The sequence below is a fragment of the Lithobates pipiens genome, unplaced genomic scaffold, assembly GCF_037356315.1.
Source record: "Lithobates pipiens isolate NorthernLeopardFrog02 unplaced genomic scaffold, aLitPip1_a1.2 Scaffold_8, whole genome shotgun sequence".
NCBI lineage: Eukaryota > Metazoa > Chordata > Amphibia > Anura > Ranidae > Lithobates > Lithobates pipiens.
Window position 1 is genome coordinate 289,942,926 of NW_027507903.1, and position 14,964 is coordinate 289,957,889.

At 45.2% G+C, this 14,964-nt stretch overlaps 1 protein-coding gene across 2 annotated transcripts in view; it reads left to right on the forward strand.

The window, feature by feature from the left end:
* CDHR2 (cadherin related family member 2) overlaps positions 1-14,964 on the forward strand; it is a 225,239-nt gene that overhangs the window by 68,645 nt on the left and 141,630 nt on the right. For both annotated transcript variants that reach the window (XM_077472404.1, XM_077472405.1), the window contains exon 7: positions 11,848-11,937. In XM_077472404.1, coding sequence (XP_077328530.1) covers positions 11,848-11,937 — 90 coding nt within the window. The remainder of the gene's footprint in view (positions 1-11,847; positions 11,938-14,964) is intronic.

Sequence of the window (14,964 nt, forward strand, 5' to 3'; positions counted from 1 at the left end):
CAAAACGAAAAGGGCTTTGAAAAATAAAACCGAAAAAAAACCTTTTTTTCCCTAAATCTTTTTATTTTTCCAGGCCTTCCCCTTTCCACTCATACCTGTAGCCAACTGTTACATGTAGCTGCAGATTCTTCTGCCTTCCCCTTCCCTGCCTACATTGTTAAGCTGGGAGCCACAGAAGCCTGCAAAAAATCCACCGTGCTGCAGTTCTGTGTGAGACTTCCCTCCCCAGCTCAACCCTCCCTCCCAGGCAGCAAAGCAAATGATTAATCAGGGAGGAGCATAGCTAGCCAAGCAAACTGACAGACTGTGATAGAGTGCTTAGTATCATGGGAGATGTAGTCCAAAATTGCATCTTTATAAAGCAGGAATTTACTTTTTTTAAATTCTTGATTTAAATGTATGCAGCAATACACAGTAGCATGACACGACTCTATGATCCGGAACAAAAGCGTTGTATACTATAGGCAGGTTAAAGAAAATCAATATTAGGCAAATCCCTGAATAGAGCATCACACCAACTATGGAAAATTACTAGAACCTAGGTGGCCAACATATACAGTTTTACATTGTAAATAAAGTTTGGGATGGGAAAGATGAAACCCTATGGTGTCTTGGGGCTTGGGAGTAATCAATGATCAAGATCAAGAAAAAAAAAGAGGGGGTGGTGGGGGGGTAATTGAGAAGATAAGGGGAAAGGGGGAGACCACAAGCAGGGGTGACAGCACAACAAGGAATAACCTGCAAGTTAGCAAGAAGATAAATATTCATCTGAATAATGAAACATATCCCTGTAAAATCAGCAGGTATTATGTTCCTCCATTTTGTCCCTGAGGGCTGCAGTTAAGTGTTCTATATGTTGAATGTCATTCACCCTGGCAAACCACAAAGGGCAGGGATTGTTGTTTACACATGGCGGGGAAACGGGTTCTAACAGCATTCAACAGATGCTTTAGTAGCGAATTATTATATATTTTACGGGGCATAGGAGTCAAATTAAGAAAGCACGCAGCTTGATTATTAAAAAGAGAAAAATCTGTGAGATTCTGTATAATATTCAAGATTTGTTGCCAAAATAGGAAAAGAGTGGGGCACTCCCAAAATATATAAAGTTGCGCACTGTCCTGTGTACCACATAGCCAACACAGTGGACTGTGGCCAGGGAACATGGATGCTAGCACAGTTGGAGTCCGATACCAGTGTGTGAGAATTTTGTAAGTGGATTCTTGGTATTTGCTACAGAGGAAGGACTTGTGAGCGAAGAGCTGAATACAGCCTTTTTGGCCTTCTAAAAATGTAGTGGTCAGATCCCTTTCCCATTTATGTAAGTACCGAAGGTCCTGCAGGGATAACGCTGCAAGTTGGACACCATTAGAAGATTAGAGGGATTTCCTTATAGACCCCTCAACTGAACAAGGATCTTCAAATGGTATAAGTTGTCTATGCAAGCTCATATGTTCCAGCAGGGAACAAATAAAATAGGATAACTGTAATAGCTTCCATTGCCCTGACAAGGACGCCGTCAGTGTACTGTACAGGTCAGACAGCCAATTCCAGCCAGAAGGGCCTTAAAAAAATTTGCTCTGACTAGCCTCAATTCCGGAGAAATTTACTTTCTAGACTACTGATCCAGATAGACTTTGAGACTCAGGAGGAGGAGGATACAAAACTGCTGCAAAGCACGCTGGGACATGTAGTTCCTTGGAGATACTGCTGCACTGTGTGGGATGGCTGCAGAACTACAGTTCCCAAAAGACTTCGGGGCTCAAGGAGGAGATGAGGGTATTTTGCTTCATGTCTGCCCAGGAAAAGTTGGGGACTTAGCACCAGACAGGAAAACGGAGCATCCAGATGTCTAGGCAGAGTGCTGAGCCCCAGGGCACTTACCTGCCAGAGTGACCTACTTGCCTACATCCACAGACTTATAAATCAGGCCAGTCAGCCATTATCTGCATCCACAGTCTGTAGCTGCAGCAGCAAAGAGCAGGTTCACCGGAGCTCAAGCCATGGACCATGAGGGGCCCCTCCACCATCACTCAACAGCTGAAGCACAGGATCAGTTAGAAGGTTACCAACCCACCAACCCCTCTGCACCACAACACCCCCAGTTACACAGTTGTACCCAGGCTCCTCTTACATTACCATACTTATGTAGCACCCTCTAGTGTGCTACTAGTGTGAGTGCAGCAAAATGTATATTCTGACTCATGTTTAAAACCTGTAAATCTTAATCTGGGTCAGGGTTTGCAAGAGTTCAGGGCTGGCTGACCCATACAGGCAGCTCTCTGGTGCCTCCCCCTGGTTCTGGAAAGTTGGAGTAGATTCTGGAAGCTAAAGGGCAGGGGCTAGGAGGGTTGTTCTGCATGTTTAGGGAAGCTTAGCCAATCCCCAGGTGGTGGGCCTGGCAGGGGACTAAATGAGCCCCTAAATATGAATGAGTCATGCCAGCAGGGGGGGTCGGGGTGAAGATGGAGATGGGGTGCTGAGGGGACTGTCAGTGGCCCTTGAGGCGCACCCCCCAGTCTCAGGTGCTGTTCTGGAGGGATCCTACCATAGAAGAAATTTGAAGGAGTCTTTACTGAGAGGCAGCAGGAGCAACAAGGACAGTGTAAGTATTACAGTATGGGTCAGGGATTTACAAGGGGAGAGACTGCCACAAGTAGCAGGTCTCTCTGGAAGATAGTGTGTGCTTAAATCTTCCCTACATTGCCCTGGGGGATCTCCAGAGTCAGTTAGGAAGACTAGTGAAGGGCAGTCGGGTAGACTGGTGATGAGGCAGCCAGGTGGGCTAGCATTTTCTGCTTTGGGGAGAGCTGGGGCCAGCGTTTACAGGGGAGTTGGGTAGCTTACAACAATTTGTGCTACTTTCTAAAGGGAGTGAGTGTTCCTAGCCTGTAAGGGACATTTGCTTTCTAATGCCCCGTACACACGAGCGGACTTTTCGACATCCAAACTCCGACGGACTGAGTCCGGCGGACTATCCGATCGTGTGTGGGCTGCAACGGACTTTAGCGAAGCTAAAGTCTGACGGACTTTAGAAATGAAGCATGCTTTAAATTTTCCCGACGGAACTCCGCCGGACCCGGTCCCCTTTGAAAAATCCGCTCGTGTGTGTGCTACTCCGACGGACTAAAACCGACGCTAGGGCAGCTATTGGCTACTGTCTATGAACTTCCTACGTCGAATCCAGTCGTACGTCATCACGTTCGACTCCGTCGGAGTTTGGTGTGATGGTGTGTGGTCAAGTCCGTTCGGTCGAAAAGTCCGCCAGAACTCCGTCGGAACTCCGTCGGAACTCCTTTGGAGGTCTGTCAGACTTAATCCCTCTCGTGTGTACGGGGCATAACAGAGACTGTTAGCTGTCAGGTGAAGTTGTAATCTGAGTTGTACATATGGAGGAAGTTGTCTCTGAGTTGTTACTGTCAAGTGGGGCATCTCATAATTCCTGTCCAAGTTATTACCCCTTAATAAAACCAAGCTAAAGACTGTTCCTTTGTGTCTGGATGAAAGCTGGAAAATGCGTTTTGCCTGGCTGTGCAGGAGTGGAAAACCCTGTTAACTGCAACCCCTAAGGGGGTAGTGCTATACTTTTCCAGCATACCACTCAGTAGTACCATTTCATCTTTTCTGGATTGCCTTATTAACTCAGATCCATTTAACTCCTTCTTGAACTTGTTGCTTTTCCTACCAATGCTATTAAAACCCTTTCCAACTTGTATCAGGCAGAGATCTTTCTCCATCCCTCGCCCTCTTGACCTGAGAGAATCTGGAAGCTCCACGGCATCACCATTAGAGCACTACCAAAAGGGCCCTAGCTGCACCTGCAAAAATAACCATTTTGTTTTAAGAAAAAATGTGACTGTTTCACCTTGTCTCATGGTACTCAAATAGACTTTTTACATTTCTACCTTCCTATAACATTTAAGTCCTACAGTCAGACTTGGACCTAGCAAAGTCACTTCAGGGCCTAAGGCAGCATAGCCTCTGGGGGTTTATACTTTCTGTTTCTATCTCCCCCCTATGATAATCTGGGTGACTCTGTTACAGTTTAAGCTGGGCCTACTTACTCTGAATTATTCTGTATTTTAAGTGTATTACTACTGTTATGTATTGCTCCCCTTATCTCTGCCTACCTCTACTTACGTTGTCTTACAACAATATATTTACTTTGTTTTACAAAATGGTCTGGTACTAGTGTTCTTTAACCAACTCTCGCCCGCTGTATAGTAAAATGACAGATGGGCAGGACCACTCTTGTTCTAAAGGAGCCCGTCATATGTCCTCCCACTCTTGCCGCACAGCGATCATGGTAAACAAAGATCGGTAACTTGCTGTTACCGGATTCTTCTCCTCATATACAGTTTCAGTGTGAATATAGGAGAGACAGAGAGCCGTGAGTTTCTGATCTGTGTCTTTTCGGTGTACCATATAAAACCCAAAGAATGAAAACCTGTCACATCGCCCAGCAGTGTTACAGTCCTCATCAGTGCCCATCAGCAGTGCTACTGTTAACCACCAGTGCACCTGTCACCCATCAGTGCCCATAAGTGCACCTGTCACCCATCAGCCAATTAAGAACCTGTCGCACATCGCCCATTAGTGCCGCTGTCTGCAGTATACCTGTCACACAGCCACCCATTATTAGAGTATTATTATTATTATTATTCAGGATTTATATAGCGCCAAAAGTTTGCGCAGCGCTTTACAATATGAGGGCAGACAGTACACTTACAATACAAATCAATACAGGAGGGATCAGAGGGCCCTGCTCGTTAGAGTTTACAATCTAGAAGGGAGGGTCAAGTTGAAACAAAAGGTAATAACTGTGGGGGGATGAGCTGATGGAGAAAATGAAAATACAGTTAGGTGTGGGTGGGGTAGGCTTCTCTGAAGAGAAGTGTTTTCAGGGATCGTCTAAAAGCTAATAAAGTAGGAGATAGGCGGACAGATTGGGGTAGGGCATTCCATAGGATTGGAGAGGCTTTGGAAAAGTCCTGGAGGCGAGTATGGGAGGAGGTGATGAGGAAGCTAGAGAGCAGGAGGTCTTGAGAGGATTGAAGAGAACGAGTAGGTTGGTATTTAGAGACTAAGCTAGTGATGTAGCTGGGGGCAGAGTTGTGGATGGCTTTGTATGTAGTTGTTAGTATTTTGAATTAAATTCTTTGGCTGAGCGGAAGCCAGTGGAGGGATTGACAGAGAGGAGTAGCAGACACCGAGCGATTGGTAAGGTGGATGAGTCTGGCAGCGGCATTCATGATGGATTGAACAGGTGATAGACTATGTAGAGGTAAGCCAATGAGAAGGGAGTTGCAGTAGTCGAGGCGGGAGATGACCAGCGAGTGAATTAAGAGCTTTGTTGTGTCATTGGTTAGAAAGGGGCGTATTTTGGAGATGTTGCGGAGGTTGAGGCGGCAGGATTTGGACAGTGATTGGATGTGTTGCTTGAAGGAGAGTTCAGAGTCCAGGACTACACCTAGAACCTTGGCGTGAGGGGATGGGCTTATGGTTGTGCCATCAATTTTGACAGTGAGATCAGGGGAAGGGGCATATGGGGGAGGAAAAATTATAAGTTCGGTTTTGGATAGATTGATTTTGAGGAAGTGATGTGACACCCAGACTGATATATCTGATAGTAAATTAGTGATACGTGAGGAGACAGAGGGAGTGAGCTGAGGGGTAGAGAAATAGATTTGGGTGTCGTCAGCATAGAGGTGGTATTGGAAGCCGTGGGAGGCTATCAGTTGACCCAGGGAGGAGGTATAGATTGAAAATAGGAGTGGTCCAAGAACAGAACCTTGGGGGACCCCAACAGAGAAAGGAAGAGGAGAGGAGGAAGCAGAGTTGTAAGAAACGCTAAAGGTGCGGTTGGATAAGTAGGAAGAGAACCGTCGTACAGTACGGTCACGGAGACCAAAGGTGTGGAGTTTTTTGAGAAGGAGGGGGTGGTCAACCATATCAAAGGTAGCAGAGAGGTCCAGGAGGAGGAGTACAGAATAATGTCGATTGGTTTTAGCCGTTAGTAGATCGTTTGTTAGTTTTAGGAGAGCAGTTTCTGTGGAGTGTTGAGTACGAAATCCAGACTGAAGGGGATCAAGAAGGCTATTATCAGCGAAGTGGACACTCAGTCGGTTGTAGACCAGGCGTTCGAGTAGTTTGGATAAAAAGGGGAGCAAGGAGATGGGGCGTAGGTTGTTAGGATTGGATGGGTCCAGTGAGAGTTTTTTAAGTACGGGTTTGACAAGTGCATGTTTTAGAGAGTTGGGGAAGATGCCAGAAGAGAGGGAGAGATTGAAGATGTGAGTTAGAGAGTGTAGCATAGAGCCAGAGGGTGAACGCAGCATTTGCGAGGGAACAGGATCCAGAGGGCAGGTGGTAAGGTGGACATTACCAAGTAGTTTAGCAACTTCGTCTATAGTAGTGGGGTTGAAAAATGGAAGTAATGATTGTGCCTGTGGGCATGATGTGTAAAGCGTGGAGGGTATCAGAATAGTAGAGATCTCCGCGCAAATTGTATCAATCTTCTGTTTGAAGTGATTAGCAATCTCCTGGGCAGTGAGTGAGTTGGCGGGTGGAGGCGGTGGTGGAGGACGAAGTAGAGAGTTGAAAGTAGAGAAGAGTTGACGGGAACGGGATGATAGGTTGCTGATGAGAGTGATAAAATAGTTCTGCTTGGCAGAAAGGAGGCTAGAATTGTATTTTTGGAGGGCAGATTTATATTGGTTGAAATCTCTCTGAGACTTGGTCTTGCGCCACAGGCGCTAATGAGCACGACTATGTCTTTTCAGACTTCTAGTGACATCTGTTTGCCAAGGTTGAAGGGGTCGGGGCTTGATTCTGTGTGTAGTGAGGGGGGCCAGTGAGTCCAGAGAGTCTAGAAGTGAAGTGTTGTAGACAGAAGTGGCTAGGTTGGTGCAGGATAGGGGTGAGATTTTGTCATAGAGGTTGTCAATAGCAGAGTAGAGAAGAGAAGGGTTGAGATGACGTAGGTTTCTGCGGGTAACTTTAATGCGGTTGGAGGGAGAGGAGGTGAAGGAGAGGGAGAGAGTGAAACTAATAAGGTGGTGATCAGAGAGAGGGAATGGATAGTTAGAGAGGTTGCATGGAGTGCAAAGGTGAGAGAAAACGAGGTCAAGGATATTGCCTTCAGAGTGAGTACGATAATGTATCCACTGTTTCAGGTCAAAGGAGGAGGTTAGGCTGAGAAGTTTGGAAGGAGCAGAAGTGTTAGTATTAATAGGGATGTTGAAGTCCCCGAGAATGATTGTGGGGATTTCAGAAGAAAGAAAGTAGGGTAGCCAGGCAGAGAAGTCATCAAGAAATGTTGATACTGTTCCAGGGGGCCTGTAGATCACGGCTATTCTTAGAGAAATTGGAGTGAAGAGACGAATGCAGTGTGCTTCGAAAGAGGAGAGTGACAGAGAGGGAGGTGGCTGAAGTACCTGAAAGGTGCTATGTGGGGCTAGAAGGATTCAGACACCTCCTCCCTTACGTCCATTGGATCTGGGGGAGTGAGTCCAAAGAAGACCACCATGGGATAGGGCCGCAGAAGACGCAGTGTCTGATTCGTGGAGCCAGGTTTTGGTGATGGCGAGTAGTTTAAATGAGTTGGCAATAAAGATGTCATGTAGAGAGGTGAGTTTGTTGCAGACAGAGCGGGAGTTCCAAAGGGCACAAGTGAAAGGGAGGCTGGTCTTGGGAAGAATAGAAATGGGAACTAAATTGTGTTGATTGCGGCTGCTGCCAGAGGGTGCAGGGTGATGGGTACAGTTTAATGATGGAGGTCCAGGGTTTGGGGATATATCTCCAGAGGTTAGGAGAAGCAGGAGGGCGAGGGAGGTAATATGGGAGTGGGATTTATATGAAGGGACATGCCCCAGGGTCTTGGAGATTTTTAGTGTGTGTGGATTTAGAATTAGCAGGAGTTGGTGGGTGCAGTAATAAGGAGAGGACAGAAGTGAGGGTGATATATATATGCTGTGGGGGGAGAAGAGGGGTGGAGTTGAGATAATTTTAGTATAGAGGACAGAGCTGTCAGAAGGAGTGGTAGAGAATGTATGTTATAAGGAGAAAGTGCTAAAGGGTTAAAACGAGGTCACCTGGTGTCTTTGCGGTGTTTTTCAAAGTATTTTCTTGTGTACCTTCGCTTTGTGCATTCACTGAAGTGCAGAGTCAGAAGTGCTTCCACTTATTGAAATCCCCCCACTTGGAGAAAGACCCCCAGTTGCAAGTGTGCCCCCTGCAATAGCTTCCCCCAAAATGAAGCTTAGCTTTATACTGATAGGGGTGGGGTGTGGGTGGATTTCAATTATCAATCAGGAGGTAATAAAGGTTGGCTGGTTAACAGGGCCAAATTCTAACTTCAGAAACAGACTAGCAAGAGGGCACTAAAGTTAGACGGGCCATAATTTTGGGTAAGACAAGGCAGATAATAAAGCATTGTAATGTGGACAGGGCTACAGACTGTTGAGCAAAAACAACATACCAGCATTTTTAAAGACACACATGAAAAGCAGATAGCAGTGTTTCAGATTTTGGGTGGAGATGGTTCAGTTAGCACATACAATCACACAGCCACCATTAGCAGTGTACCTGTCCTACAGCCGCCCATCAGCAGAGTATCCATCACACAGCCTCCCATAAGCAGAGTACCCATCCTACGGCCGTCCATCAGCAGAGTACCCATCACAGAGCCACCATCAGCAGTCTACCTTTCCCAGTATCGCCAGAGCCAGCCATGTCCAAAAAAGTTTACACAAGTAAGGGGGTGTTTCAAATCCTCAGCATGACTAATGAGAGCAGCGGGAAGCTCTCACAGTCCAATTCTGTGGTACCACCAGAAAAAAACGGAAAGGACTTCCCACAAACTTTAGTGAACACAAGGCTACAAAGAGGGGAAACAGCAAGTCTGAGGAATGACAAAGTGTTGGCCATGAAGTGGAAGGATAAGAGATAGGTGTACGTCCTGTCCACCATCCACAATGACACCTCAGTGAGAATTTCCAAAAGACACAGTCCCATTCAAAAGCCTGCATGCATTAAAGATTATAATCTCTACATGGGGGGGGGGGGGGGGGGTGGATTTCAACATTCAAATACTACAGCCCTATTTGGCATAAAGGAGATCCAGTTTCTGTTATAAAAAAGTTTATATTTATTTTGTTCATTTGGCCAGTTATAATGGTTATGTCACCTACACCAAATCCACGGAAAGACCCACCGTCTTCCTCAAATTCATAGAAGAAATTGTCACGTCCCTCATCTACCAGCAAAAATCCCCACCAGAAAACCTTCGCTCTGATGCTGTTAGCAGACTTCATGAGCACCATTTCCCTGAGGGCATTCCTCTAACAGAAGCTGGTGGAAGATGCCAAAAAAGATGTCGGGCATGCAGCAGAGGGGGAGTTAGAAGAGACACCAGTTGGCATTGTCCACAGTGTCCCTCCCAACCAGACCAATACATCAGAGAATGCTTCTGAAGTTTTCACACATCACTAAAATATTAGTCCATATTTCTAACAGCCTGCCATTTCCCCGTTTTCAATATCTGTGCTGACCATTTGCCTGCTGTGTCAACTAACTATGCCACTGCTTTCCACCTTAATTGACCCTGGCCTGTTTATTGACTATTCTTCTGCCTGCCATCTGCATTGTTTATCCACCAAGTTTCTGCCTTCCACCTAAATTGACCTCAGCCTGTTAATCAACCATCTTTTTTACCTACTGCTTGGACTGATCTTTTGTCCTGCTACTGTAGTAGCGGGATTCATGACAACACAGGGGTCTCACATATGTGAAGGGCTCCAGAATAGTTTTTTCCGGATGGAGAAAACGACGTTTTTGGTTTTCTCTGGGTTTTGTAATTCCTGGATTAGGGTCTGGAGACCGTAGGCTTCAAAGAGATTTGGATGGGAGAAGCCTCTAACCCTGTGCCCAGGTCTTACCTGACAAGGCCCTAAGCTTGATATTTCTGCCTGCTGCCGACTTACTTGCATCACGCCTCTGCCTGCCACATGAACTGACCACATCTTTACCTGCTACCTGTACTATGGACCATGTTATTACCTACTACCAGGACCAATATTTTGGATGTGCTTCCCATGTCTCTGCCTGGACAATTCCTTTGTCTGTTGCTGACTACACCTCCGCCTGCTGCCTGGACCAATGCTTTGGCTGTGCTGACAATATCTCTGCCTGCTGCCTGTACTGACTATGGACAATATACCTGCCTGCTGCCTGGACAATTCCTTTTTCTGTCAATGACCACATCCCTGCCTGCTGCCTGGACCAATGCACTCCTCTGTGGACAACTGCACCACTAAAACCACAGGTAATCTTTTGTTTACCCTTTGCTCAGCAGAATGCATTTTGGGGTGTAATTCTTGGTATGTTTATGCTATATGCTAGAAATATGAAGGGCCTTCAAAAATGATACGTTGTCTGGAAATTAGATGTGTAATTTATGTCCCTAGAACACCTGGTGGTGCTCCTTGCATGTTGGGCCTCTCTAGGTGGCCAGGCTGTGGAAAAGTCTCACATGTGGTATTGCCATACCCAGGAGGAGTAGCAGAATGTTTTTTAGGGTGTACATTTTGGTATGTACATGCTATGTGTTAAAAATTTCTTATAAATGGACAACTTTGTGTAAAAACAAAATATGTTTTCATTTTCTTTCTACATTTTCAAAAACTTGTGGAAAAAAAAAGGACATGCTCAAAAAAGTCATTATGCCTTATATAATATATGTTGGGTTGTTTGTTTCTCAAAATGGGGACATTTTGTGGGTAACTCCACTGTCCTGGTGCTTCAGGGCCTTCAAAAATGTAATAGATAGTCAAAAAATTTGATGTGTAATGTATGTCCCTAAAACAGGTGCTCCTTGCATAATGGGCCTCTCTATGTAGCTAGGCTGTGAAAAAGTCTCACACGTATGGTATTGGCATACACAGGAGGAGTAGAGGAACGTGTTTTGGGGTGTGGTTACAAGTATGCATATACCGTGGGAGAATTAACCTGTTTATATGACAATTTTGTGGGAAAAAAAATTCTTACTTTTCCAAAGAATTGTGGGAAAAAATTACAACTTCAAATAACTCATCATGCCTCTTACTAAAAACATTGGAATGTCTATTTTCCTAAAAGAGTCATTTGGGGGGTAATTGTACTGTCCTAGCTTGTAAAGCCGCGTACACACGATCAAACAAGCGGGTGGAAAAGTCCGGCAAACTCAAGTCCGCCAAACAATCCCCCCGTGTGTAGCCTCGGCATACTTTTTTGACCCGAAAGTACGGCGGACTTAGAATGTAGTTTTACACTCCAATCTTCCCGCCGGACTCGCATTTCGGCGGACAATCCGGCCGTGTGTATGTAGTTTTGCAACGGCTGGAGGTCCGCTAATTGCATATCCCTGGTCTAGGGCCTAGGGTCTGGAGCCTATGGCCACCCCTGCATCACCTCCAGTCCCTGCCTATTGCAGAAAACCTAATATGACAGCAAAACAAAAAAAAAAAAAAAGAGGAAAAACCTCAAGGTAAGGAGTATCTCAGTACCCAAAGAACAAGGTGCTCACACATGCAAACATGCAAAAAATATTTTATCACAAGAACAATAAAAAAGATATATATATATATAGCAAACAAAGAACAGAAAACATCACAATAACATTATTTTTATTTCAGACTCATGTTGAGCCGTGCTCATTTTTCAGTGCTTCGTTTTCACCACTGAATATTGGTGCCCCATTTTGGTTAATTTTGTCTTTCTAGGCACTAACTTTATGTTAATATGATAGCAGTTACACGTTAGAGAACTAAAACGACTTGCTAAACAATTTTCTGTCTTCCCCACTTGTAGAACACTGCACCAGGAACTGTTATTTTCAGTGTTACAGCAAAAGATTATGATGATGATGGAAAAGCACCAGTTTCATTTGAGATTATTCAGGTATGCATTGAAATTTAATCAGAATAAATTACATCTTTATAATTTTGCCTAATAAAAACCTAAACAGAATGATTAAAACATGATGGCTAAAAAAAAAAAAAAAAAAAAAAAAAGCAACCGGTCCTGTTTAGCTTGTCTTTATTGATTATCTTGCACTGTATTTTCTGGGTGTAGCTGATGTGTATCAACATTTGTAAGTGTCTACAAATTTATAACCTAACTAGGGTGGAGAAAGGTTTTAAACATTGTTGCCCAACATGTGACACGCTCGCAGGTGACCACCAACATTCCCCAGGGCTTGCCTATGTGCCATTCTACCGAATGCGCACACCGGCCACCTCACCTGTACGCACTCAGCCCTACCTCAATCCGATATATATGTCAGCCTCCCCAAACCTGTACCTTTGTCAGCCCCCCAAACCTGTATATTTGTCAGCCCCCCAAACCTGTATATTTGTCAGCCCCCCTTACACCTGTATATATATCAACCCCCCCCACACACACACCTGTGTATATGGCAGCCCCCCTCTCACATACCTGTATATATGTCAGCCACACACACCTGTATATTTTTCCACCCCCCAAACCTGTATATATGTCAGCCCCCCTCACACCTGTATATATGTCAGCCCCCCGCACACACATCTGTATATATGGCAGCCCCTCCCCCCACATAGACTTATAAATATGTCAGCCCCCCTCACACCTGTATATATGTCAGCCCCCCTCACACACACCTGTATATATGTCAACCCCCCCCCCCATACACACACACACACACACACACACACACACACACACACACACACACACCTGTATATATGGCAGCTCCACATACACAAATCTGTACACACACAAGCCTCTGGCCCTTCCCTACATAAACAGCCCCACTCCCTTTCCTTCACAGCCCCTACTTGTAACTTTCTACCTGGACCCAGCTTGTTTTTACAAAGCAGACGTTGTTGAGAAGAATAGTACAGATAGATCACTGTCACACAAGGGTTGCACATGCACATAGTAGCCAGAGGTGGCAGTAAAGAGCTCGATGTCTAAAATCAATGACACAAGAACTGCTGAAACTGTGAGACCGTTTCTATACTGCACGGATCTCGATCATCTGTCCTGCCTTCTTCTGGCCCCTTGGGCCCCGAGGCCACTTACAGTTGTAACGGCTGTACCCCCCTAATGACGGCCCTGTCCGCTCATGCTGAAATCGGGTCTAAGGCACAGCAGGCTGCATGCTGAGTACCAGAGGCTCTAGCGAAATTTAGTGCTAGAACTGCCAGCTGTCAGTGACCGCCCTGGTTTATTACTAAACCTAAGAGCTAAGTGGATCAGCTCATGAGATGCTGTTCCAGGTACAGTAAACTGTACAAAAAATGCAGAGTTGATGTAACTAAGTCTTGTTTAACATCTGCAGCAGTAGACAATTCAATATAGTAATCTATAGCTTGCTAACTAAAGATAGCAAACCTGTAAAAATGTTGCTATCACCCTAATTTCTGCCCATGGAAACCCAACTTTAAAGCAGTATTACACCAAAAAATGTATATGTCGCAGTTTACTGATCATTAGATGTGATGGCTGCATTCATTTTTCTTTTTTAGGCTTTTTTCCCTTTGTTTTCAGCTGATAATCTGGCCTTTAACATACCTCCTGTATTAGAGTGCCCCACTCTGGATGAGCACATGGGGCACATTTGAACAGCAGCATTGTCAGTCTGAAGGGGAAAGGGGGTGTTAGATGTAACTGATTTAAATACACAAACAATTGAAGCCTAACTTCAGCTAACATTTACAACAAACAGTTTTATTTCTTTTGGGATAAAGGTTTTACATAAACAAATAAACGCTGATCATTGTAAGCACTCATGCCAGTGTTAAATGGTTTGTCTTATCCCTGTAACTGATACTGTAAGAGTTGGCCTAGGCGATCAAGGCCCAGGCTTAGGGTGGCACTTTGAGGGGGGGGGGGGACATAAAAGCAAAAAAGCCGCCACCCTGACCCATCCTCCCAAGTCCCGCCTCGCATGGCTGCCTCCCTCACATATAATCCCCAGTGGCCGGCGGCTTGATGTAGCATGGTATTTGTTATGGGCAGTATGGAGCGTACTTGGCCAGTTGGGGGGAGGGACTCGCGCCCCCCCAGAGCAGCCAGTGACTGGCCATTCAACTGGCGGTGGCGGAGCCTAATGATCCGCCTACCCTCCTCCACAGTGACATCACCCGGAGAGCCCATCCCTTGTAAAATTTTGGCGTGGGGGGTTCTCTCCGAATCCATTCTAGACCTGAAGGACCTGGTTTGGCCGTGGGGGGGACAAGAGATTGACAAGAGATTGTGCCTGGCTCTCTATGGAGCCGGTTCACACTTCTCCACGACGGCTCTGGAGCGATTTTGCACTGGAGCCCTGTGCGTATTTTGGTCCATTTCATGTGCGAATTCAGCCAAAAATTCAGCCCTGATTTGTCCCCGAAATGAAGAACAAGGAGGCACCAGTCAGTTATTCTGAAAATACGTTCACTTTTCCTTTGCAGCCCTGTTAGCAAATTGGGTAGACCTGGGCTGTCTTTATAGCATTAAATATTTTTTTTCGCTGCTCCTAGTCCTGCCCAATGAAGTGAAGGATAAAACTGTCCAGTTTTCTTTGTGAGCTAGCCATATGCAGATTTTGAGGGACAGCATCGGTAAATACCAAACTATGTGACGACAAGATTGAAGCAAGTTTAAGGTACCTATTTGCTGTAAATTCAGCTAAGTTCTCCCTGATGTGTCAAACCAATATTCGTCTTTAACAATAATAAATTTGGTCTTTAATCCTTTATTTTTGCTAAATGTTATTACTGTCTAAATAACATAACAATTTATCTGCATGGTCATAGCATTTTAAGCAATTTCTGTCAAATAGAGAACGGCTTTCAGAATGACCCCCATTCTGCTTCTGGGAACCATAAATGTTGTATCTGAAGTAATGCATATTTTTATCCATTGCCCATTGTTTAGTACCCCTGCTTGGCTGTACTAATTATT